The following is a 26,240-nucleotide window of genomic DNA, read 5'->3' on the forward strand; positions in this document are numbered from 1 at the left end:
TCCCCTGCTTTAAAGGACAACAGACTGATCATAAAGAAATTATTACAACATTATAATAAAACTCACCCTTAAACTCAAACAACAGCAATACTATTTTGGAATAAGTTTTATTACATAAACTTTTCAAGCAGTGGATATAAAAAAATAAATGTGTAAAAGTTTGACAAAATTAATTTAATCAATTTAGGCAGTACTAGATGAACAATTATTCCAGCAATCAGATAACCTACAGATTGAAAATATGATTTTGCTAAAGTGTTAAGAAATGTAATATGTATATTAAATGCCAATCGTAGAAAGCGGCCACATTTACACAGTACTGTGGGAGTAATGGCAGCATAGTTTTATGGTGAGATAAGACATCGTCAACAGTGGTGAAGGAAGTATTCAGATCTTTTACTTAAGTAAAAGTAGCACTCTGTAACAAAACACTCTATAACAAGTAAAAGTCCTGCATTCAAACTCTTACGTAAGTAAAAGTACAATATGCTTAAAGTATCAAAAGTAAAAGTACTCATTATGCAGAATGGCCCATTTCAGAATCATATATAGTGATATATCATATCACTGGATTATAATTATGGCAGCATTAATGTGTTCATCACTTCAATGTTGCAGATATGTTAGCAATGCTAACATAAAAAGGGACATGTGTAACAAAGTAATAAAAAAAGGCAGTTCTTTAACTTCTGTTTTTGAAAACCTAATCAAAAAGATTAACCCACATGCATGCTTCTGATTTAACCAAAATGCTAAACGAGCAACCACCAGTGGGGTTCAATAGTCATGGGACATGCCCTCCTTCACTTCCCCTCATTACTTGGTAACAGGTAGCATCATAGGTCACACCACTGGACACTTGCTGAGCGAGGGAGCAGGGTCGAAGGGGGAGCAGAAGATTGCAAATGGAAAAAACACTTGCACTTTAGAAAGCCTACAAACTGACAATAATAAATGATGATTACGTCTAAAGAGACAAGTGACGAATGATACATTGCAGATGTTTAACTTTCATATTTTAAAACCTCTACATACTGTTTCCCCTTGTTTACATATCACTTCCATCTTCCACTGTGTAGTGGAAATGATGAAATATCACAATGCATTCTTGGTAGCCTTTTCTCTTGTACATCATTTACTGTCTCTTTCTGGTTTTGAAGAGTCAATCTCACAAAAACCCACTTTAGTTTTCAGGGTAATGCAACAGTACTTAAGATGGCAGCAGGGATTCTTTCAAGGGGACGTCAACAAGGGCTTCTTTAACCACTACTGAAACAACCTGCTGCTGCAGTCTGTGGTACAAGATGAGGAATGAAAACCAGCATATATAACACAGTCACAGATTAACAACAGATTAACAATGTCAGTCTTAATAATTCTCAAACTATTCTTGGACACGTTCTTCCTGAGTCAGTTAAGATATTTGGCAGGGATCAGCTGTTTCATATATGAAGGTCTTTGGAAAAAGTCTTTTTTACGGTCCTATAGAAGAAGTGACTAAAAATTGAAAAAACTGAAAAAGAAAGAGGTGAAACCCATAGGTGTTCAGAGACAGAGAACCACCATAGTTTTGACAAAAGAAATCAGTCTCCTGTTTACAGCTTTCCAAATGTTGTCAGATTTTAACTCTAGCGATGTCCTCTGGTATTGTTGTCTGAATGTCCCATCATTTAGGGACTCCACTTCTAAATTGTCAAGAAAATCTTCTTTCTGTAGAGCACGTAGGAGATGAAGATCCAACAGGAAGTAGCCACAAGGTTCTGGGTGAGATGCTCAGTGTGGGATTGGCTGTTGGCCATGCGCCAACGGAAGGGGAAGTACTCCTCAAACACTTCATGGCCCACATACACAAGGATGGAGTTCATACCTGGAATCACACAGTAAGAGTGAGGTAAAAGTCCCATGACTTTTTTTAGATTTGCACACTAATAGTCCAACTCTAAAAGGAATTGATAAATTGGTAAATTTGCTAGATCTAATTTCTCTGTACCCTAACAGACAGACCATGCCAGTAGTTAGACAGTTCATTGATTGTATAGACTTAATACTCATACAAGTACTAATATTGAACTACATCTCCTGACCTAACCTTTATATTCATATCAAACTAAATGAAAATACTGTACTAGTCTGAGAAATGGAAGGTGGAACTGGTTTAAAGTCAAAGACAACAAGTGGGTGGCAAGTATGTCCACAGCTCATTTGTGATATCATCAAGGCCAGTGAACAAAATGCTTACAGTTAAAATTGTCTGCTAATCCTTAGCTTATATATGACAATGCAGTGCAATGCTCACCAGGGTAGTAGAAAGGTGCTCCAGACCACCACTTCTTCACATCCACTGTGTAGTACATCAGTACTAGCAGCACATACGCAAAACAGGCCAGTGTTGTCACATAGGACAGAGACCTAGAAGTGAAATGAACAGGCACATGCAGCATTGTTAAAGACATTCCACTGCAAATATTTAGCAATGATATCTTTGTAGGTGTAGGGAGCTTTCATTTCTCCCTAGTCTAACTTCACAAAGCTACTTTCATACATGACAACAATTCCACACCTGTAATTTAAAGTCCATTATTTGCAGTGGCTTGTGCTTGTAGGGATCTCAGATAGCATGTTTTTAAAACATTTAAAAACAAAGTGATGAAAGAAGGACTACAAAATGTATTATCCACCCAGCTGGAAAATTTCCATTGGCCCTCCAAAACATCCAGACCTATCAACACTAAGATATCAGTTAGGGTGGTACACAACAATAAAAAAAAACTAAGAATGTCTCATAACTTTTTAAACTGCCTATTTGTTGCAGCAACTTCCCCAAACATTCAGTCAACAGACACCAGAAAGCAGTTACTCAGCAAACATTGTTCCATCTGAAAGTGCATAAAAGCAAACTTTACCATAGGTTCTTGTTGACAGGAATGAAGCCCTGGTCTGTGGAACACTTGGTCAGAACTGCTGATATGACTCCCTGTGTGTTACAATAGACTTTATTATTCACTCAGGAAAGCAAAAATAAAATAAATGTGTGGAAAATCACAAACATGCTATTTAGCAAAACAATGACTCATTTAATATACTTAGAAGTAACAAAACATTGATACACATTGTGTGCACATACTGTAGAAGCATAAGATGTGATACAACAAGTTAATGTGCTTACCAATAACAGACCCCATATAAGAAACCTTGACATGATACTTGTGTGGAGATCTCTGTAGTGTAAGATTATTTTTCCTGCCTGGGGACAATTAAAAATACAATTCAAACATTAAAAATGGATCCTTTTCAGTTTTTCTAATGAGCTATACTATTATCAGTTTTGACATCAGAAATATAAATACAAGCAAGAGACAAAAAGAGAGAGAAAGAGAGAACCAGACAAATACACATTACAAACCTGTAATCCAAGAAAAGCCATGAGGATAGAGTTGATGCTGCCAAGAACACCTTCTGGATCATATGGCATATGAGTTGCATAAATGCCCTTAATTCAAGTGAAAACAGAAGTGGATTTTTGTAAATATACTTAAGTTCTGACACAGTTTACCCTTGCATCACCTGTAATGTTAGTATGGCTGGGGTTAGCAATTGTGTATGGGCCAATCAGTGAGAAACCTGATATGTAAGGTCAAGTTATAAAAAGACTAAATGTGACTACTGTTGGTATGTTTGGATTGTTTTGCTGGTCACTAACCCGTGATGAGGGAGTCTGGTAGATGTGGTTTACTCCAAGCAGCCATCTGTCGATGAAAGCAGCCGCTCCACCGGTGCAGTTAGCATACAGGCCCATGTCCCCAATCCCACCTGGACCCAGGTAGCCTCTGTTCAGAAGAGTGGGGTGAAGTCAATTGTCAATTATTTTATCAATTCCTTTATGATACATTATTAGAAGAAACTATATACAAGTGTTAATTTAGTTTTATTCCCTCATCTCTGTTGAGTAAAAGCTTAATTTAAAGCAATTTAGCATCTTACACTGCTAACTAGAAAGCAGTCAGAGTGCATACCTCTGCCAAAGCTGTGCAATTCTCTAAATATATTTCAATGAAAAATTTTTAAACCTGCAACTGCACCTGGGTCTGAAATTGTTTTTTAGCAATAGACACTAGTAAAGCATAGCATACAAAAACACATACAAAAAGACCAAAGACACAAATACTTTTCAGAAGTGTACAAAACTGTGTTGCTTGCTGAGCATTTCCTTTATTACATGGATACAAGGAGACACACAAACATGCCATGTTTGACTCACGTTGGGCAATCTGGTACAGGAAGTAGGAAAGTGAGGCATAGCCAGATGATTTCTAAGAGAAGCACGCACAGCCAGGCTGGCCAATACAGCAAGATGTCAAGGCCGGGGGACCACCAAGCATCCTGGAAAACATAGACACTCCTCAATCAAACACTTCCGTTCTCCTTTATATTAAAATATTTAGCATAAATACATTCATCATAGATAAATTACAGTCAGAACATCAGAATTAATGTATACTTTTATGTATCCACTGCGCATATGGTAATTTTATTTTAGGTAACTCTTGTACCAGTTGAACACTAAATAGAAAGTTAAAGAATGAGGGTAAAATGCAGCTGTTGGCTGACCGTTGTAAGGATGTCAAGATGACCTCTCGCCACCAACAGATCCAGGCAGGCTACAGCTAGGTATGACCAGGCCAGGCGCTGCAACACACCTGGGATCCGCAGGTTGTCCCAAGATACTGTGGAGTGGATGAGAATGGAGTGTGAGCACACATGCAAGCAGAAACAGGCAGGAAGAAATGACCACAGTGTGAAACAGTATTAAAGAACATGGTCTATTAATCATCTAAATGGTTTATAGTCAACATCAAAAAAGTCTTTTTATACTCACATGGTCCCTGGCAGTAGTTTGGGTTGATGATGAAGACCCCGATGATGAAGAGCTGCAGGCTCCTCCACACAACTTTCCTCAGCAGTGAGCAGCGAGTTGAGCCTGCACGGAGCAGGGAGTTGATAGACAGGGCGATGGATGTCCCCATTATAAACACAAACCTGGTGGAGGAGGGAAACACAAAGTGTGAGTAAATGAGACCTTTATTTAAGGTACAAATTTCACAATTTAACTGGAATAAGGTTGATTTCATGGTTTTGGTGCTTTTTCGGTACATACAGTGTCATTATTATTACAAAAAAATAATATTACTGTATATTTATTTTAATGTGTGAGTGGAAATAAAGAGCATTCAAATAACTTTCCAATTCAAGAGTGGGGTCAACTAATCGGCAGCACTAAGATATGACAGGGAAACTCTGTAGAAGAACATTTTAATTAAGCTTACCAAGGGAAGACTAGATCTGCAACAGTAAGGCCTTTAAGGAGACAAATGGGAAACACAGGCTTCAAAATCAACTACAATACCAAGGCAGCTTACACAGATCTGTGAATAATGACTAATTTGTGACCTGGTTAAAAAAATTTAAATTAAAAAAGTAGAACCAGGTGAGGCTCACCATTCCAGCTTTCGTGTCTAAAGAACCAGTATCGTCCCCCTCCATAGTTCACAAACACCATAATGACTAAAGCAACACTGACAGGAAATAGAGAAAATGTATCATTACTGAAAGGCACTGAGTACTGCAGGCAAGAGATAATACCAAACAAGACAAGCAAAGTTACATGGACACATTTGTTTCAAATGATGCAAAGTTAAAATTTAACAGAAATACGGTTAAATGGTTCACATTAGCAAGAAAAAAATCCCATGAAACAAATATTGCAACTTCAGGGCACCTGATCCATGTTAATATTATTAGTAGGGGCTCATTATTGAGTGGAAATTCCAGTGTCAACTGCCAAAATGTCTACAGTGAGAATCACATGATACAGTACAACGACAGATCAGACCGGGGGGTGTGCGCTACCCTCTGAATGTGTCCAGAGACCGCAGCCTCTTGCTGGGGCTGGGTGCTGGAGGAAGGATGTTGTCAGTAACTGTTGCCACTGTCCTTCCAGGGGAGCCCAGTTCCTGAATGGTGAAAGGTAAATATCATTACTGTTCAACTAAAAGCATACACACCTGCCTAATAAATATCAGCAGGGATGTATCACAATGCAAAATTAAAATACAAACCCTAATAAATAATAAATAGTTATCAGGGTAGTGCCATCTTGGCTAAATAAGGTCCTACAGTTTGTGGTTGGAAGAATGCCCTCTACACAAACACTCACAGAGTTAATGAGCCTCTCTGTCTCCATGGAGCCGCCAATTCGGAAGAGGATACTCTTCACTACATCGAGCCTGGACAAGAAGCAATCAACCAGTTTAGGAATAATTCTATAATACACACAAGCTCACAGTTCACACTTGATACACAAGAATACAGCAGCAGGAGCTCTGTGCTTGGCAGTACTCTTAGTAAGTGTTGTTTATGCCACAACACTGCGACAAATATTTCACCAAAATTATTTAAATCTAATGAAATCAGGCTATCCTTAATTTAATATTTCATATATAGATTAGGGTTTTGTTTGCATATGTACACAAGACTGTGTAGATTATCTAATCGGTGTGAAACTCATCACTCGCTCTACTTCTAACTATAGAGCTGTACTTCTGCTTTTAGAGAATAACAAAACAATAAAATTACTTTACCCTAATATTGTTTTTCCAATGGCAGACACCAAGGCCAGTCCAGCAAAGATAAGAAAAGCTACCAAGATCGCTGTGTGAAGAGAGTGGGGAATTATCTAAATGTAGCATGTTTTTTGTTCAGCATGGTAGGGATGAATATAGCATCAAAACACTTGACATATGTCCATGTCATACAAACTTATGAATGCGTTTGTGAGTGAGACTCACGTATGTAGCTGTTGACGGGGTCTGCATCAGTCACTATGGAGCAGTTGACTACTGAGGAGTCACTCAGATTTTTCACCCACAGAGAGTAGTTGCCGTGCTCCCCAAAATGGAAAGGAACTCTGAAATTAAAAATGATGATGCTAACCAGGCAGAAAAACAGCCAGACTGAGATATCTCTCTCTCTGACTAACTTTGAAGTGGAACTGTGAAGCATCTGTGTGGATCTGGGAAGATCCTCAAGTGTTATATTAATTTATTCATTCATAATTAGCCCAGCTGTATTATCTTGTCCATAAGGGCGTACTGTCATGTAAGACCATATCTCTAATTTTCAATCCCACAAAAAATATTTGTTTAGGTAACTAAGTAATGTGTTTGTAAAACATATTTGGGTCAGTTTAGTAAAGCTGTCAGAGACAGAGTGTTTCCATTAGTTGACAGATAAAGTGTAAATGAGACTTTAAGAGTGGATTTCAAGGTAATATTCCCAAACATTTATACAGTATACATTTTTATATATTTTCAGCTCTGGTGTATGTGAAACATGTCTGTGTTCTTTAACTTACGTGCAGAGCTCCAGGTTGACAGAAGTGCTGTTGAGCTGTAGTGTAATTTCATGCTGTGTGCTCACAACAAAGTCTACTGAACTGGGCTGGCCAGCACTGGGACCTGCAGGTACCACCCCTAGCTGCTGGTACAAACACTAGCACACAAGGAAACAAGGGTCAGAACATCTTCATCATCCTCATCTGAAACAAGTCATATAGCCACAGAATCAACTGGAGGAGAATATTTGGTGCGTGTAAGCCTACATGGTAGCAGCGCTCTGACATCCAGGACACCACCACCTCGTGGTCCAGCTCATTGTTGACTGTCAGAAATGCCTCATCCATCCTCAGGACTAAGTGCTTATGATGAGGGAAGCCAGCTGGAGTAGGATATAACAGTACACATTGTGCAGATCAGTCGAAATCCATTAGCAAATCCATTTGCTATACAGAAAGAGAAAACATGCAGAAAAGATGCTACAGCCTACAGTGTAGCTGACCACACCCAACCGTGAAGCCACTGTTCACTGAACAGACGTTATAAAAATTATTCATATAATCAGAAACCCATAACACTGTTTGCTATTGCACTGGTTACAATGCGTCAAATAATCAGTTTTCCTGACTCCATGTTGATAAACATGTTGTACAAGTCAGAGAAATCATACCGTGGAGGCTCTACTGTTTAATACCTTCGTAGAGGCTTCAGCTGTGCAACTAGCTTTCTGTAACTTACCTCAAACATATGGTTCACTGCTATCGTTATGGACGAGAAACCTATTCCATATCAAAGTGTGTGGTATCTTGATGGGTAGACGGAATGAAAAAAAAACTGCAATCTAACTTCAAGCTATAGCCAGTCAGCTAACGTTGCTGCCTGGAAGAAAAAAGCATGTGAGAGGGCTGAAGTTATGGCTGCAGAGCCCCGTGGTCACATGCTGATTTAATCCGTAAACTACCCCCAGGAGGGAAGTTCAAACTGGAGCTCATTCTTCGACTGTCAATTGTCTTCTTGAGTTGGTGTTGTTTTGCCCGAATCTACAGTTAGCCCCGAGCTAACAGATGTTATAACTTAAGTTAGCTAATAGTCGAATACCTAAACAACATATCTATCGTGGCGAATCTTCGGTTGGCTGCTGAAAGCCACCAATGCTGCAAGACGATTTAAACACAGAAATGGGTCAAAGTGATTGTGAAATTGTGCAGAACATCAGTTGGGTAATTAGCTAGCTATAGCTAACCTAGCTACGAAGCACTATCCTGCCATTAGTTCACTTGTCAACAGTCCGGCGTACTTACAGGTAGATATTTCAGCTGTCAGTGGTACCACGCAAACAGCTACAACCAAAGTAATGGCAGCAAAGGTAAACATATCATATTTCTCTGGTTGTGTCATTTCTTTCTGTATTGCCTTCACCCCTACGACTGAAGATATGTGTTTTGAGTTCTTCTTCAGTTTCGTTTTTGCCATAGCAATTTCCCCTTCCGACCATTTCTTGTTTTGACATTGTAGAGGGAGCGATAAGGGACAAAGTACACGATTAACGCTAACGTTACCTGAACACCACCACTGATCAACCACACTAGCTACATCTCTGTCTTGAAGCCTAGCTACTTGTGTTGTAAAGGACCATTGAGGCCACCATAACAGGCTGACGTAGAGTATGAGTGTGATGTTTGTGATGAAGGTTAACCAAACTGTGCCCTCATCTGTTTGGATATATGGTATTTCTGTTTGATGTTGTAAATAGCCAGTTTATTTTGACTGAGGCACTATAGTTACATACGATCTCAGTGCAGTAGTAGATAAGATACAATGTTTGAAATGTTAAACTAAAAACTAACGTTTAAATCCAATATTTCCATAGGCTGTGCGGCCTTATTCCGCTCTTCCTCGCTGAAACGAACGCATTGTGCGTTAAGCTCGCGGCAATGGCCAGAATAGTCTGTGGACATGTTGGATTTACACGTTGGTGTTTGTTTTTTCGTACCAGAGAAACATTTTGTCTGTCCAGACAGACAAAACACATATGTGGTGGGATGACGGAAGATGAGACACCCCGTTTCTGAATAAAAGCTATAATGTGACGGAATCACTAATATATGGAGCACTAAGGTCATACATGGGACTACACAATAGACTGTATAAAATAGCTACACTGTCTGTTGCAACCATCTAGGTCACATCGGTGTTTAAAAGCGTATCTTCGTGATCATTTTTACAAACTAGAGAAGTTCAAATGAGCTGAACTTCCCAATTCCCATTCCCAGATTCATAGCCATCTTTTAATTAATTGTCGACTGGCGCATGCGCATACGCTGTGATAACAAGGACTCCAAATCGATAATCGAGTGAATCGACTGCGCCTCCCACCGGACTTCATCTATCACAATGGCAGATAAACAAAATGCTCAGAAAAGGTAATATTAGTGTTAGCCCGTTAATAACGTTTAACAGCTAAGCTGACAGTTTATAATTAATAAAATGATGACTAAATAGCCACAATGAAGTAACGTTAACCATGTAGCTAGTTTAGACAGCTATGCGAATTGGCTAGCTAGCACCGTTAGCTAACATTTTCACCTTTTTTTTCTCCCATGTCCTCTGTCACTGTTTTACTTTTTTCAGCGTCAAAATAGCCGCTGGGGCCGTAGTTTGTGTTGAAAGTGAAATTAGAGGAGATGTCACCATAGGTAAGATGTTTCGCGTTGGGTCACTTACAAGTAGCTACTGCTGACTTGACAAAACTTGTATTTCTTTACGTTACCTTAAATCGGATCAGATTCTCAACTACTTTTACACGTTTACTTTTCGTGTGTGATCCAACGATAAAGTTAACGTTACCTTTTAAACTTTTTGTGTTTCCTTAGGCCCCAGAACAGTAGTCCACCCAAAAGCTCGTATCATTGCAGAGGCAGGACCCATCGTGATTGGAGAAGGCAATTTGATCGAAGAGCAAGCTCTGATCATTAATAGGTAATTTTAAGATTTCTTGTACCTCAGTGTATAATATGTACATCACTGTTACGCATACAATATGGTTAATATTTGCATATGGGCTCTGTTTGGAAATCATCTTTACCTGCATTATAATAATTACAAACTTGCTTGTTCTACCCTACAGTTACCCAGAAAACATCACACCAGATTCTGAGGTGGAACCGAAGACAATGACCATTGGCATGAACAATGTATTTGAAGTTGACTGTGGTATCCTTTTGACTTTCTATAAGTCAAATGATTTCATATTGTAACCATCTCATGAATGTTAACTATCAAAAATCAGTTTTTCCTTAGCTGACAACTAACAGTATCACAAGCCCTGAAAATTGGGGACAACAACGTGATTGAATCTAAAGGTGGGATATTTGCATTCTTGTTTGGCTTTCAGTTTGTGTTCAAGATGGATGGAGCATTCAGATGAACGAAGTCACGTACTGTATCAAATATCCTCTATCTTGTTATCTAGCTGACGTTGGTAGGAATGTGATCCTCACCAGTGGCTGTATCATTGGAGCCTTCTGTCAGGTCAACACCTGTGAGGTCATACCTGAGAACACGGTCATCTACGGCTCTGGATGTATGAGGCGGGTTCAGACAGAGAGACCACAGGTATGGATACGCATGTTTGGGGTGTAAACAGGTACACAAGGCTTGTGATTAGCTTTGCAATGTCAAAACCAAAGCATTCCATCCCATTTTGTGCTTACAGGTGGACCGTTAAAATGTAGGTTTTCTTGTTAAGACTCTGTCAGAGAGGTGTTGGTTTAACTCATATGATAAATGGAGACTGTAGTTCATGGTGGTGTTTTATTAGACTGCATATTAATTGTACAGGTGTTAGTGATAGTGTATCCACCAATTGTATCTGGCATCTGTATAGACAGGCAATGTCCATTTAATAGTTCTGGGCAGTTAATTTCTTACAAGCATCAAACACTGTCTCATCATTCCGATCGACATAATACTGTACATGAACATGGACTCAGTGCTGGCTATTTCCATAACAGACCTGTCTTACTAAATCAAACAAATCTGTTGACAGAATGGTAAAATGTGTGTTTTAGTGGACCTTGAGTTAGATTTAGCTTCTTAACTGATTTAGAATAATTTTAAACTGTATTTATTTAATGTTTTGTTAAGCAAATTGCTACTTAAAGCCCAAGGGGTGAGCAGTACAGCAATACTATTGCCAAAAACACATACCAGCAGATTGTCTCAATGTGCCTACCTTAAAAATGACTGTTAAGAGGTACATACTGTGCATAATGGTAAAACCCTGCTCTGAATGGTTACACATTGTGGTCATGTTTATATAATCACAGATCTTTATTGTCTTTGAAGCATGTCTTTGACTTCATCAGCAGTGTTTGTCATGTCTGAAAGTTCCTACATACATAAATATTAAAAGTAATGATCTTTTCAACCATGCTGTGTGCAAAATCACAGTGTGAAATACAAGCATAAATTGAAGCTTGAACACGTCAGACCCTATGTTTTTACAGCCCTCCACTAACTTAAGAATAGGATGCAGTAACATATTAACACTGCAGGTACCTCTAGGTGATCATATGGGATTTTGCACATTACTGCATACATCTGCATGGAAGGAAGAACAGTGGGACTCTGGGCACCATAAGTTTAACAAACTGTACGATAATTTTTGTTACAGCATTGCAGTTTTTAATTTCCATTGGGTATTTTTTTTTCCATAGTCTACCAGCCTGTTCAGGAAAACGCTATAAATCTTGGTATTTCAGGTCTACTGTGGTTTTAAGTAGTAGTGCAAGATTTTCACAACATGGCCAATGTCTGACTTTGAAAGCATTATGAAAAACCACGCTTATAAGTCCTCATCTTATTAACATGTTTGTTTTGTCATCTTTACAGCCTCAGACTCTTCAGCTTGACTTTCTGATGAAGATCTTGCCAAACTACCACCATTTGAAGAAAACCGTTAAAGCAGGCCACAATGCTAGCTAAAATTTAACTTTTATACTTTTTAAGTTGAATTGTAAATGGCAAGCAAACCCTTATTTAAATGGATCTTGCTGGAAGGAAGCATGAATGTATATACTTATATAATATGTACCTAACTTCATCAGTACTTTCTCACTTACTGATAAATATTTTCTACTCTAACTGCAACAGCTGATTAAGCATTTCATCTTTATCTTGCTGTGCTGATGTACTGTTTTTTTATGATTAATTAAATAACCTCAAAAATGCTGATGGTGTGCAGCATATACTAATTTATGATTACTAGGTTATAAATAGTGCAGTAAGAGTACATAGGAATTAGAATGTTTTCAGTGTATATCCACATTTTGAAAATGGAGAGAAATACTAACAATAAATGAAACATTTTAAGTATTTTCATTTAACACCTAAATGTTAGTATTTCAAATGGCAACCTACTGATGTAATAGAATTGTCACTGCAGCGCATGTAAATCAAGCAACAAGGCAGTCTTCCTGTAATTTATTAAAATAAGTTCAAAAAGTTTTGTATTTTAAAGCAATATGCCATGGTGCTGCAAAGTGAAAGAATTTAAATACTTTGAAATTCCACAAGAAGTAATGTCCAAGATGTTTCATGCTGGATGAGGTACCTCAATGTAATGCACTGCACAACACAAGCCTGTCTTCTGCAATTCCTATTAAAAGGATGGAAGGCAGCCATCAGATGAGGACTGCTGGCCTTTCAAATAAAACCTTCCACATACACCTCTTTGCTATATACTAAATAAAATGAAGGAAAAAAGTATTTACACACTTCAACCTCATTTACATTTTAACTAATGTTGCAGTGCCCCTTTAAGGATGGTCGTTTTGGTAAGGGCATTCAGTGTCCTTAATAGTCACCGTACTCTTTTCCTCGAGTGTCCTTCAGTTATCGCTAATCAGTAAACAAACTAAAAAGTATTCCACAACACATTTGCTATTCACTCCATGTAATACAAGACCACTGATCACTGAGAGGAGTGCAAAGAAAGGAAACAAAGCTAGTTTGTTTGACGTAACAGACAGCCGTGAAAAAGTCTTTGTATTGTAGTGTGGCCAGGGTCTGCAGCCATATCTGATTTATAGATTCTACATCACTCCTCTGAGGGCACGAAGCAGTGAGGGAATGGATTTCACTTCTTAACAGGAACACCATCTGAATAGTCCTCCAGGACGCCTGCCAAATGGTTGTTGTGGGTCTTGAAGTGTCTCTTCCTCTGCCCACCTTGCTTCTTCCTCTTCTGAACTGGTAACTGCAGGGAGCACAGAAACACAATCAGCACTGACTAAGTTGCTTGATTAACAAAGTACAAATGTCAACATTAAGTGTTAAAATGTTGAAGCCTTTATTTCTAGTGAAATAAATCAGAGCAAGTATAAGTGAAAATCAAGCACATGAGAGACCAGGGGACACTGACCACTTTCTTTGGTCCTGTTTCTTGCATGGAGGAGATGCCTTGTTTCTTCAGGTACTCCTCAATCTTTTCTTCATCCATGGAATCAACTGGGACGCTCCTCCAAAGTTTCTGGAATTCTTCAATTGAAAGACAAAGTTTTTGAGCCAGTTTTTATATCTTCATAACATCATGATAACAATACCCAAATGAAATCAACACTAGTGAAATCATAAAAAATACAAGGTCAATATAAACATGCTTATTTTATTACGCCAAAATGCCTTCTTCAGAGCATAATGATAAATCTCAGACTTTCATATTTAAATTACTCCTCTGTCAGGGACAGAGTACGTTTATAAACATGAATTAAAATGTAAATATGCCACAGACAGGAAAGATTGACTAACTTTCATCTGCAGTCTGATGCCAGAATGTTAAATAGCCCTTCCCGCAAAGATGAAAAATCAGTGTTGCTGCTCCTGTTAAATGTGAGACCAGGACATTGATGTATATCCTCGGGCAACAGTAGGCAGAGAGCAACGGTGAGTTATTAATTATTTTTGTATTTCACTAATATGATGCTCAGCACCCAGCTGAAGTTTTTTTTTAGGCATTCTCAAAGACTTTAAAAGGCTCTTTGCACCTATGGTCCACCCAGGCAGGTGTTTACATTTATTTTGCCTGATTAAACCTTGTATGATACTGCGTTCATGTCATACGGGATGGATGAGAGAGATGGGAAAGATTCCCATGTTTACGACTTGCAAGCATTTATGTCACAGAACAGCTCAAGACGGTTGTGCGATTACAGAGATGGTCGAGTGAGGGTTAAAAATACTGTGCATTGACAATATAACACTACATCCATTAAATTTGGCTTTAATCATCTTGAAGGACAGACTTTAGCTGATGCGAGGTGTCCGTATTTTCTTGATTTTCAGGCACTTCTGTATTATGAAGTCAAATATAACGGAGCTTTCAGAAAAGTTACAACTTTGTAACTTTGATTGCTCACGTGAACGATATTTACAAGTCGGAATCTGAAGGCAGCATGAGGGCTGAGTGGGCGTGCACAGACTGCATGATGGAAATTAGTCTGATCCTATTAGTTTTGTGGCACCTGTTAGGGTGGGAGCGGTTACACCTTTATCATTCTTATTGGTTCATGAAGTTCGGTAAGCTCACAAAATTTCAGCATAGTCTTGCCCAACTTGAAGTAAAACATTTACCATAAAGCCAGTTTCAGTTTTGGTTATTTATATTTGTTTTTCATTAACCAAAGAAAAATTAGAGGCTAAAGAGCCAAAGTTTGATGTTTTGAATTTTTATATGATTATATGAAAACAATTAATGAATTATCAAAACTTAACAGCAGCCAAATCTTTTAAATGCAGAGGGCCAGTAACTGACAGAAAGACAGCCAAGACAGAGACAGACACAGAGAGAGAAAGAGCGAGCCGTATCACAGTTGACTGACAAAGCTGACTTATGCTCACCTTCATCTACCACAAACTGGCAGTGCTTGTCATTGTAGAATAGGATCTTCTTCTTATCTGGTCTTGTCACAAAGATGATCTGATCCCCCAAAGCCTGTGAACACATGAGAGCTCATGTCTCTGCTAATATCGTTTTGTCACCTGAGCGTTCACTCACCATAAAATGGTGTGAGACAGAATTGTATGTCCCTTCCATTAATCAACATAGTATATAGTATGCATTAGGTGGGATTTTTGCGCAGACATTCATGTGCTTAAGAATAATTTATATTTATTGTTTGTTACCTTGATGGCCTTGGCAGAGTTGGGCAGCCCCTCCTCTACGTCGTCCAGCAGCACTCCTCCCAGGCCCAGCTGGTCGTGTTTGTCCAGCAGCCTCAGTAAGGCTTTCTTGTCCTTCAGGTTGTACTTGGGCTTGAAGCCATATGTCGCATCCCGGACATCAATTTTCGGGTTGTTGACCAAGGCCTGAGATTGACAGAAAGTGAAGAAGTAGATGTCAGGTTTTAAGTCTCTAGTTAAGTAGTTGACTTAGCTAGGAGAAGTGCATATGTATTTTAAACAATTTGTGTGTGATGTAAATATTATGTGAATTAAAAAAAAATTTGCAAACCGTAATACCCTTTTTTGTGGCTTTCATCTCTTTAAAAATAAAGACCATAAATACTGTGTTCTCCTTCTGAAACATGCACACTTATATGCCGATTTTCAGCTACAGTAGCTCCACATTTTTCTTCAGGTCATGTAGTTTTCCACTACTAACACGAGTATCTTCAACAAGGTATTGAACGTTGTATGATGTGTGTTATCAGCATCAGCCCTCAGCTTCTACTCAGTGTCTTCCTTCTTTTGCAACATACAGGATGGTGTTAGAGAAGAATTGTTTCCAGCGGCTCACATCAGCCTCCAGATGACTTTGAGGGAAAATAAGTGTTTGTGGAAGTGGATTTCAGCTGTAAAACACGTCAGTGAAATGGTGTAGGACAAGGACAAGTGTACTCCTGATGATAAATAATAGGTAGTATAATACATAAACACACCTCAGTCATGAGCCATTGTTTCTGTTTCATGCTGATGTCAAGAAGTTTGGTCTCATCCAGAATCTCATCTAGGGTCAGGAAGTGTGTATCGCCATTCTGATGCCTTGTCTGAGAGTTGAGTACAGAAAAGCACATGGATTAACAAAGAAAACACACATACAGAGTCAACAAAGTATAAAATATTCCTTAGCGCTTATTTTAAAATGTAAGCAATTCTTAGCCACACGCCTTTGACAGGGTTTTAGCCAAATTTCTACAGTGATTTTGTGCCTTACATCCAACTGTCAGGGCATTTTACATGGGTTAAAACTCTGTGATGGTACTAAAAATGCACACATTAAAAGAAAATCTGTCAACTTGAGTGTGAGCTCTGCAGCGAGGGATGAGTCAGACAGCTAGTGTGACAGGGCCTGGCTGTCTCTTTGCAGAGCCACAGCATGATAAACAAGCTGTTAACATACCAAAAGAAAGACTGGGAACCAAATGTTACGCAGCGGACACAACTGACTCACTGGGCTGACACAACAGACAACAAGTCAAGCTTTTAAAGAGCTTTAATGGAGATGACGACAAGCTTAAAATCTAGCAATTAAGTGGATGCTGTTGTGACAGCTTAAAATCAACTTGGAGAGGAACAAAAATCAAGAGACTGAAACACACTTGTCTAAAACAGTGCTCATTTGCAGAGGCAAAACTTCAAAGATTAATACAATCACCACTAAATTGCGAACTTTGAGAAACCTTTTTCAGAAGTAAAAAAAAATAATCTTCAGAGGCTTACCTTCATATAATTGACTATCTTGGCTAGGCAGCCAAACTTGTACCCAGAGCTCGTCTTGATGTTAAAGTTGCCATTACTAGACTCTGTGGAGAAAAATAGAAAGAACAGTTTAGGCTAAATATTTAAAATGTTATATTATTTATTGTTAAAGGTTGACACCAGTGGAGTATATGGACAGACAGAAGTCACAGGTTCTTGTGAAAAATGTTTTGTTGGTAAAACTCAATAGAAATGATTTGCACATTCATATTTTCCAACCTCTTTGTCCTTTCTGTGGCACTCAGACTCAATCCCATTTGTTCTGACTGAAGATGTCATTCTTTAAAACGGGTCACAGATATATTAGGGCTGGGTTTAAAAAAAACAAACAAACAAAAAAAACAAAACGATTTTCCGATTCAAATCGATCTTCATTTGAAATCTCCGATATCGATTCATAAAATCAGCACATAGATGCGCCAAACGTAAGGCGAAGGACGTTCACAAACAGTGCGTATAAATGTTGATACATAACCACATGGTATTAAAGTGTGAAAATTACTAAAAGTCTACAACATATTATGCTAATTTACATGTACCACGGATGTTTTGTGAGTCGAGTGCCATTCAGGTATACAGGTTCCCGGCCTCACCTGACTGAGTGAGTGAGCAGTCATCAAACAATCTTTATAACAATCTATTTTTGTTTTCTTTTAATGCAAAAATAACACCACAACATTTAGAAATGCAATACTTGAACTGTATATGATTAAGGGACATTATTTCATCCATAAATGTCAAGTTTTCTTTCTTATTATATATATTTAGAAGATAATGGCTGGGGAAACACTGGGGCGTCTGAGTGGAAATATCAGCTCTGTCATAGGTGATTTAAAAGGGTAAATTCTTAATGTTAAACATTAATATTTTAAATAAATAATTTACAGCATTAGTTCACTGTGAATCTCTTTCATATCCAAGCAAAACTGGTATTGTTACTGAAATGTCCCAAACCGAATCGATATTGAATCGAATCGGGACCTTGTGAATCGGGATCGAATCGATCTGGGAAATCAGTGGCGATACCTAGCTCTAAAATACAACTTAATTTTTAAACAAGGCTAAGCAATTTCCTAAGACAGTGGAGCACTGTAGTTTGAAGCAAACTTTACAGGAATAGTGTATTTGTTGGGGACTATTTCCAGTTGCAAATTAACACACATGCAGTATGGTGTGCTAGTGAGTATTTACAGCAGCAGGACAGTCTATGTGGGATTGACTCAAAATAAGGTAATACATAATAAGGAAAAAGCTATATCAGGCTTTGGCTACGCAGCCAAAACTTAGTTGGATCAATTTATTGTTAGTTTTGGTCTTTTCATGGGATTTGTTGACAGTAAGAAATATACAGAATATTACCAGCTTTATCCTTTAATATAACAAATATATCCTAAAAAATACTGCAGGAGATACTATGAGAGTAATCTGATAAGAATGATTTGAAGTCTGGCCAGCTGGTCCTATTCTCTGTTGGAGTCCAATAATGCTGCTCCCCCTGGAGACTGTCTGAAGTCTGGACTCAGCACTTGCCAATCAAAGCTGAAAACAGACACTGATTCATAAATGATTCATGGTGTGGGCGGGAGCTTCTGTTGCTGTGAGCAGCGATGTGGGCAGGACACTGGAATTGTGACAGGCCGGTTAACTAATGGTGCAGAGGCAGGGCTAAAAGAAAAGAGCCAATGATGGAGAGAAGCCTGTGCCGTTCAGCAGAGACATGAAGAGCTGCAAGGAGTGGCGGAGGGAGCGAGCGAGTACACGAGCGACGGCTGAAAGTGCATGAGAGCACTGCTGAGGAGGAAAACAGGTCGAGGAGTAAACGCGAAGGAGGGAGAGTGGAAGACAGAGTGATAGGTGGAGCACCAAAAAGAGGAGAGTGCATCTGTTGACTTGCGTCTTCTAAAGACTGAGCCAGACACACAGGTGAGTCTGCATATTTTTTGGAATAGCATCATCAGAATAGTGTGTGTGTGTGTGTTTGACATCAACAGATCATCCACAATCCACGGTATGAATTTAAGCTACAGACTGTTCTTGGTCTTACTGTGTAGCTATGACTATAAGGTTCTTTTTGTGAGTAATCCAGCATTTGCAGGGTAAATCATACATTCTTAAATGCAGCTGGTCTATTTATGAAGCCAATTCCTTCTGCATTAGAGAAACCTAAAATCGCACATAACCATATCCAGCAACTATGTATGTAAAAATGTAATTTATACTATAATAACGACAACAACTAAGACAAGATCTTTAGATGGCAATTTAATATTTAGGACAAGACTGAGCAAACACAGAAGGATTAAATAAACATGGATCTGTCTGCAGACTAACAGCTTGAATACCAAGCATCAGAAACAGGGTGTGTGTGTGTGTGTGTGTGTGTGTATTTCTATGTCTGTATGTGTACTCATGTGCATCTTGTCTGTGTTTGTGGAGATGCATGACTCGGTGCAAACTGCAGCTCTCAAGACAAATCAATGAGGGATTGACAACTGTGAGGAGCCAGCCTGGGGCATTAGGAGTGTATAAGTGTGTGTGTGTGTGTGTGTGTGTGTGTGTTTAGTGAATAGCAGCTGCTGTGTAGCCAGAGAGCAATATCTGGTCCTACAACACCTTTGAGAGCCTGAATGGGGTGGGGCTCATTTAGGGTGAGATAACAGATGCTGTAGGAAGCCAATCTGTCCTTATGTGTGTGACTGACAAAAGAAAGGAGTAGAGAGACCATTTTTTGGGGGGTGGGGTGGGGGGGTTGTTGTCATGGCAATGAGTTGAAGTGAAGTTAATATTATGAGCTGGGTCTGCAATAAGAGGATGCTAAAGAGGGACCAGCGAGTTAAGTTGCATTAACTGAGAAGAAAATACCACAAAACAGTCACCACATTCTGTGCACAGTCAACAGATGTGACAAATTAATTTATTTTATAAAGCACATGTATATTATTTTGAGACAAAACCAAACCAAACCTGTACTTAAAATGTGAAAGAACATTATTACTAAAAAAGAAATGCATCATAACAACATCTTTAAGGAAACAACCCCACAAAAACAGACAGCTCAAACTCAACATAAAGTATTATGCTGAGTTTGGGCACCAGTGCAAGACCATAAGTTATGCGTGATGTCTTGAGACAACTGAAGCTACTACAACAATGGGTTCTATCACATTACAGTTTCAGGTAAAAGGGAAAACAGTTACAGTTACAAACACACAAAGAGTATTCACCTGTTTCTGCAAGTGCACTAAAATACACTCTCACACATACAGGTCATACTAAGACACCACAGATCTATCCTACATACACAAAAGCATGTGTTTTTACACACAGTAAGCAATGTAACCTTACAAGATTAGCCTAGTGTAAAAAGAAGCACTAATGCCTTTCTTCCTCAACTCATTCCTCTGGTTCACTCAAGTAACTGGGTCAGCTTCCTTGGTCTCAGTATGTGATAGAAAAATGTCTGTGATTGTGTTTGTGCATGTGTGCGCGCATGTGTGTGTTTAGAGCATGTATGCTCACTGCACATGTGTGAATGCGTGTGTGTGTGTGTGTGTGTGGGCAGAGATACTGGCACACTGTTCCCTGAGGATTTAAGATGGTAGGCTTTGGCTGAAAATGTGAAAGGAAAGCTGAAGAGAGACAAATGGCCTGACAATGTGCACATTGCAGAACATCTTTTAACTTCATCACTAGATTGCAATTCCTTAACTACAACATCTTTATCAGGTGTTATGGCCGAAGAGTTGCAAACCCAGTGTGGGTGCCACATTTCACTGTGCAGCTATCCTTTTCTACCAGACTTTTAAGTCTATTTTTGTTCCGAGCAGATGGCCTCAGTGGGGTTTATGCTCTTTGCAATATAACCTTTTGCTCTAGAAACACATTGCCTTCTCATTTAACAAAAAATCTTTTCTGTAGGCTAGGGTTTAGTTTGTGTACAAACTGACATTGCAATTTCTCATTTTACAACATGATACCCTCTATGACGGATAATGATGTAGTACTGTCTATCATAATCACATTGCAGCAAATTACCTAAGAGAAGCTCTGATGCTTTTAGGAGAGGAAATGTCTTTCTTATCCTGTCTGTGGTCTCTAGTGAGACTATATCCTTCAAACAGCACATTAGCTGTATGAAAGTGAAAATTAAATTCAGGCACATGATCTGTAGAGATTATTCATTTTGTTTTGTTTTGTTTTTAATATTTAGGCTATTATTTTAACATTCTGGCACTACAGAGCCCAGTACATCACATTAAAAATAGTATATCACATTAAACAGTCAGAGACTTCTAAATATTATGCCCTAAGGAGTGATTCTTCGACTACTTTCATTTTTTAATCTTTCTCTCACCATGGAAACAAGTATTTTACAACCATCACTCTCTAATTTGGTCTCCATAATGCTGTCACCACCTCACAGTTAAACCCAGAACCAAACACTGTCACAGGCATTAACAATCTGTCTTTCTCCATTTTTTGTTGCTTCAAACCAGAAATCATGGCCAACATCACTACCACTATACACCCAAGTAATCTCCCATGGCACCCAGAAGCGGCCCCTCTCTCCCATGTCTCCTTGCAGGTCCAGGAGGTCTACCCTTTCCATGATGGCTGGAATGTAGCCTGCTTCATCATCCTTCTGCTCTTCATCCTTACTGTCCTGTCTCTCGCTGCCTTGGCCGTGCTCTATGAGCTACTGGACTGTGGGTGCTGTGCCAAAGGGAAGACACATCAGCAGCTACAGGAGGAGGGGCCGGGAAGCTGCAGCAAGCTCATGACCAGCATTTGCAAGGAGCCAGAATCCCACACTGAGGTGGTATAGTGGCAGCAAGGATGAGGATAAGGAAGAGTGGGGGTTGGGTTTCATTGCTAAATTGGGCAATATCCCAGCGTTGACCCCGATGACCACCCGAAGAACTTCTAAAACTGCCCAATAGTGGTTCAATTGCTCACAGTTAAGAGGATGCAGGGGGAAGACACAAGGTAACAGCAAAGTAAAAAAGGAAGGGGGCAGTTTGTCACCGAGTCTAATCAGCTATTCAATTCAGTTAGAAGGGAATCTTCACACATCTACCTTCAATACCACTTAAGACACAGGGCAGACCCTGAAAGCTATATTTTACACCAGAAATACTAAGACAGAGCACTTGAGAAGTCTAGTAATAATAGTACTAGAAATAGTACTAATAGTGTGGCTGGAAAAACATGATAACATAAAAAAAAACACTAATCAGACTGTATATCTGCTAGTTTAAAAAGCAAGTATTTTTGTTAAATGACACCTGCCCTGTGAGTACTGCATGTCCTTGTGACCTGCTGGATGCAAATGAGCTTCTATGAGACTTTGTAAAAGTGTTGTATACAGACAGAAAATGCTGTCTACATCTAAGGACTTGAATATCCTAGTTTCCCAACAGGACCTGATAAACAACAAATAAATGATAGTTGGACAGCATCATTGCTTTGGATAAAGCCTGTGTTTCTCTATTCCTTAGTAAATGTTATGCCTGTGTTGTCAACATGTTTAGCATAGCAACATTATCTCATGATGAGAGATGCTTGATTGCTGCACAGTGATGTAATTTGTCATATTGAGCACAATGTATGATTTCATATGCCTTACCACAAAATGCCTAATAAAATGTCAATGAATTATGTACCAGAGTTTTTTGTGCTGAAAGAACAGCCGTATAAAGGGAACAGGAAAGGGAAGATACGTGAAGTGATCCAACATAGAGCATAGCCTAGCCTAAAGTGTAGTACTGGGTGGTGAAAAAGAAGATGACAACTCAATTTGAAAATTTATTTTTAACAAAGCTCTGTTGTCAAAATGTCAAAAATTATAAAAATATTTTTATATATTATATGTTTTAATAAGTTTTTCTCTGTAAAAGGTTATAGGGTCGCTGGAGACCCGAGATATGCAAGGGTTACATTTTTAATTAGCGGTATGCTGGATGTAAGTAACGGCAGGTAATGTGTTTCTGTTGTCTCATTGTTACAATGAATAAATACAGACACAATGTTGAAAAGGTTTGTTTATATTAGCTTACGTCACAGTAACATGATGGTGCAGCACCATGGTGTCAGGTATAATGCAGAGAAAGCATTTTCTTTGATATTGGAGGGTTTTGATGACAGTAGCTCTGGAATCGAGATGTACCTGAGGCTACTAATGATGAGGAATTAGTTTTTGTGCCATTTATGAATCAGATCATTTAAAAGCAGAACTGGAGCATGAGAATGATGAATCTAGCTCAGGCGACATGAGCTCTGAATGGGACAATGGTCAAGATACAGTCCAAGTAGTGGTCTCAAGAGAAGTTAGGACAGATGAGGGAGCCTTATAGGGAGCCTTATATAGTTGCCTCAACCTTACTGCTATAAACATGCAAGTAGTTTTCCTGGCCAAATTTCCAACTTGGGAAGCCAGGAGATCTCACAAGCATTGCACTTTCCTGGAAAAGCTTGACCTTCAGCTGTTGTGGCCATGGCTGGAGAAAAGGAAAGAGGTGCCACAACTTCCAGAAGCTGATGGATGCTTTAAAAGTCTTTGGTTTATCCAGAAACAGAACAGCTTCAGCTGAGGAACTCATACAAAACTGCTGGAGATTCCACTTCTGTTTATTAAGTAGGAATCAGTAAAATTGTTATATCACTTTCTGATCCATCATCACTGCCTAATCTCCACCTAACAGTGTGCTACTTTAGAGATTGCAAAACTGCATGAGATGCCACGCAACAAGGCCCCATTGCTTAAAATCCAATTCTGACATGTTCTCTTACTCTGTTTAGATACATACAAAACTGCAATACATCCAACCAAAAGAGTGGTTATTTTGTAATATAGAATTGTATTATTCAAGCTGTTCTCTAATCATTTAAAGAGGTATGCAGGGGAGGAAGACTTATCCAGAATTTAGATGAAACTGATAATAGCGACATATGTTATATTTTGGAGGAGCTACTCCGATTTTGAATAGAATATGATACAAGTCAGTCAAAAGCAGTGGCTTATACAGGGGCTCTTATGTTTGAGCTTGCTGTTAAAATTACAAACATTAAGGACTGGTATTGACTTGGCTACGGTAATGACATTAGCAGACGTTGGTGCATCCCTACTGATACTTACAAGTACAGTGGTGAAGGGCACCAGAATCACCTGTTACAATGATACTGTATGTCGGCGGTACTATGGCTTCGACCCCTACACAACCCACTTACAACACCAGGAAGAGGCTATTCACTGTAACAGTCAAACATGTTAGGAATCATTATAAGACTAAAATAGTCTTCTTCACTTACCAGCGCTGTGTTTGGACCCTGAGGAGCTCTCCTTGTCAACTTTGGGCTTCTTCTTCTTGTGCGATCCAGAGTCTGAGGCAGCCTGTCTCTTCTCTACAGCTGGAGTGGACAGAGCTCTTTTCTTGAACAGCTCCCTCTCCCTCAGTAGAGCTGGATCCATACTGGCTGACAAGACACAAAATATATCAAAAACAGCAACCATTTGAATAAGACAATGGCAACTTTTTAACTTTAAATCAGAGCTAGCCATCTCTCTCCAAATAGAGCCTAGCTGTTAAGACAGAGATTTCATATAACCTGATACTTTTCATCATGCAATGAGGAGATGAAAAAGAAATCTAACTGTTTTCATATCAGCATGGAAACAGGTGAAAAATTGTAACTATAGCTGGATTTGGGGGATCTTTACCCTCTGTTCATGGTATATGTTCTCAATTGCCTCCAAGTTCCCATCAAGTACAGTGCACACAGCAAACTACACATTGGAGCTCCATTATTCCCGCACAAACAGAGGCCAACCAGTACTTCAATGCTGGCCCTACAGTTTCCCTGTGTAAGTTTTAAGACACATTTATTTAAGAATATGCACCATCTGAGCACAATGTAAACTAAAATAATAAAAAGGTCTATATATGGACAAAGGGCTCCTCTACAAGACAGGATGACTGACAGTGAACCTAGGCCTTTTGGGAGCTCTATGGGTCAGGGGTTTCCGGGGCAGTTGTCTGCTTTGCCCGTTTGATAATCTAGACTTGACTGAAACCAATATAATATAATTTGAAATTAAAATCTCCTTTTGTACCACTCTAGAACAGTTGTACGTAACTGGGAATTCATGTAAATACTGTATTAACACGAATGATCAGCGCATGAAAGCGCTTGTGCACCAAGTTAAACTGGCGTCAGAGAGGTAAAGGTACCTTGATAAGACCACCAAAATGTAACAACTACATTAGCATTAATATTAGCTAGTTCATTTGCAAGCCGGGTTACAAGTAACGTTAACTAGTTAGTCGGCATTGTTCTAAATTAGCCTGACGATGTTGCTTTATTGTGATCATGTAAACCCCCAAAATAGCCATGGCTAACGTTATCTACTTGATCACACGTTGATGACTACTTTGGATATTTGGATAACAAAATATGTAACGTTAAGCAGACATAACGACACAGTCTGACACTTGGGTTTGTTAGTTAGCGTTAGCTTGCCGATTTGTTAGTGAACGTTAACGTTACCTGACACTTTGTTCCTGTTCTCAGAGAAAGTGACGATTTAGTCCAGGAGGACTATCTAATTTCGGACGATATCAAACAGAATGAAAATGCTTCCTTCAGCAAATCACCGCTTTAACTTGTTTCTTCAAGGATAATATAATTTAACGTTAGCTAACTAACTTCATACACAAAATATCTCTTTTTTTCTCATCTTTTACTTCCGCTCTTGTTCGACTTTTCGGATATCGACAGCGAATCCTTGAATGACGTCATCACGTATGATAATTCACAATTCAGAAAAAAAGACAACGAATGGTGTGCGGATTATGTTATAGAGTATGATCAAATAAAAGCAATTATTTAAAACTATTATTAGAAAATAAATAACATATATGATGAGATATACTTTACCCACTGAATGTAATGATAATGGTAAGAACCACTGAAGAAACAAGATATTATAAAAGAGGAAGCAGATTTGAAAGGCGCTCAGGCTCAGGTTTTCCCTCAGGTTCTGACATATTTTACTGCTTCCATGGCAATGTTAGGTTTTTTGTCAAATTAGCA

At 38.8% G+C, this 26,240-nt stretch overlaps 4 protein-coding genes across 7 annotated transcripts; 2 read left to right on the forward strand and 2 right to left on the reverse strand.

The window, feature by feature from the left end:
• Nucleotides 1-90: 90 nt before the first annotated feature.
• On the reverse strand, nt 91-8,879 carry hgsnat (heparan-alpha-glucosaminide N-acetyltransferase). 3 transcript variants are annotated; one of them, XM_044189583.1, is made up of 18 exons: nt 8,693-8,879; nt 7,658-7,773; nt 7,412-7,548; nt 6,846-6,964; nt 6,639-6,708; nt 6,215-6,284; nt 5,908-6,011; nt 5,497-5,573; nt 5,325-5,355; nt 4,877-5,037; nt 4,609-4,724; nt 4,259-4,380; nt 3,701-3,827; nt 3,404-3,490; nt 3,167-3,244; nt 2,904-2,974; nt 2,297-2,409; nt 91-1,867 (listed from the first exon to the last, which is right to left on the reverse strand). In XM_044189583.1, the coding sequence occupies exons 1-18, from the start codon at nt 8,862-8,864 to the stop codon at nt 1,686-1,688; spliced, it is 1,953 nt and encodes a 650-aa protein (XP_044045518.1). In that variant the 5' UTR covers nt 8,865-8,879; the 3' UTR covers nt 91-1,685. The 3 variants fall into 3 exon arrangements, with proteins under 3 accessions (XP_044045518.1, XP_044045519.1, XP_044045520.1); XM_044189584.1 differs by having other exon boundaries at nt 8,130-8,757; XM_044189585.1 differs by lacking the exons at nt 6,639-6,708; nt 7,412-7,548; nt 7,658-7,773; nt 8,693-8,879 and having other exon boundaries at nt 6,846-6,962.
• A 785-nt stretch (nt 8,880-9,664) lies between these two features.
• LOC122873193 (dynactin subunit 6-like) lies at nt 9,665-12,622 on the forward strand. The gene is made up of 7 exons (XM_044189589.1): nt 9,665-9,814; nt 10,023-10,087; nt 10,265-10,370; nt 10,519-10,604; nt 10,706-10,753; nt 10,864-11,006; nt 12,285-12,622. The coding sequence occupies exons 1-7, from the start codon at nt 9,786-9,788 to the stop codon at nt 12,375-12,377; spliced, it is 570 nt and encodes a 189-aa protein (XP_044045524.1). The 5' UTR covers nt 9,665-9,785; the 3' UTR covers nt 12,378-12,622.
• A 238-nt stretch (nt 12,623-12,860) lies between these two features.
• Nucleotides 12,861-25,942, reverse strand: gtf2e2 (general transcription factor IIE, polypeptide 2, beta). 2 transcript variants are annotated; one of them, XM_044189588.1, is made up of 8 exons: nt 25,695-25,942; nt 24,459-24,619; nt 17,112-17,194; nt 16,331-16,438; nt 15,576-15,758; nt 15,291-15,384; nt 13,816-13,931; nt 12,861-13,650 (listed from the first exon to the last, which is right to left on the reverse strand). In XM_044189588.1, the coding sequence occupies exons 2-8, from the start codon at nt 24,616-24,618 to the stop codon at nt 13,531-13,533; spliced, it is 864 nt and encodes a 287-aa protein (XP_044045523.1). In that variant the 5' UTR covers nt 24,619; nt 25,695-25,942; the 3' UTR covers nt 12,861-13,530. The 2 variants fall into 2 exon arrangements, with proteins under 2 accessions (XP_044045523.1, XP_044045522.1); XM_044189587.1 differs by having other exon boundaries at nt 24,459-24,623; nt 25,695-25,935.
• On the forward strand, nt 18,820-22,810 carry smim18 (small integral membrane protein 18). The gene is made up of 2 exons (XM_044189590.1): nt 18,820-19,073; nt 21,647-22,810. The coding sequence occupies exon 2, from the start codon at nt 21,652-21,654 to the stop codon at nt 21,973-21,975; it is 324 nt and encodes a 107-aa protein (XP_044045525.1). The 5' UTR covers nt 18,820-19,073; nt 21,647-21,651; the 3' UTR covers nt 21,976-22,810.
• Nucleotides 25,943-26,240: the final 298 nt, after the last annotated feature.

Source organism: Siniperca chuatsi, linkage group LG3 (genome assembly GCF_020085105.1).
Source record: "Siniperca chuatsi isolate FFG_IHB_CAS linkage group LG3, ASM2008510v1, whole genome shotgun sequence".
In the NCBI taxonomy this organism is placed as follows: Eukaryota; Metazoa; Chordata; class Actinopteri; order Centrarchiformes; family Sinipercidae; genus Siniperca; species Siniperca chuatsi.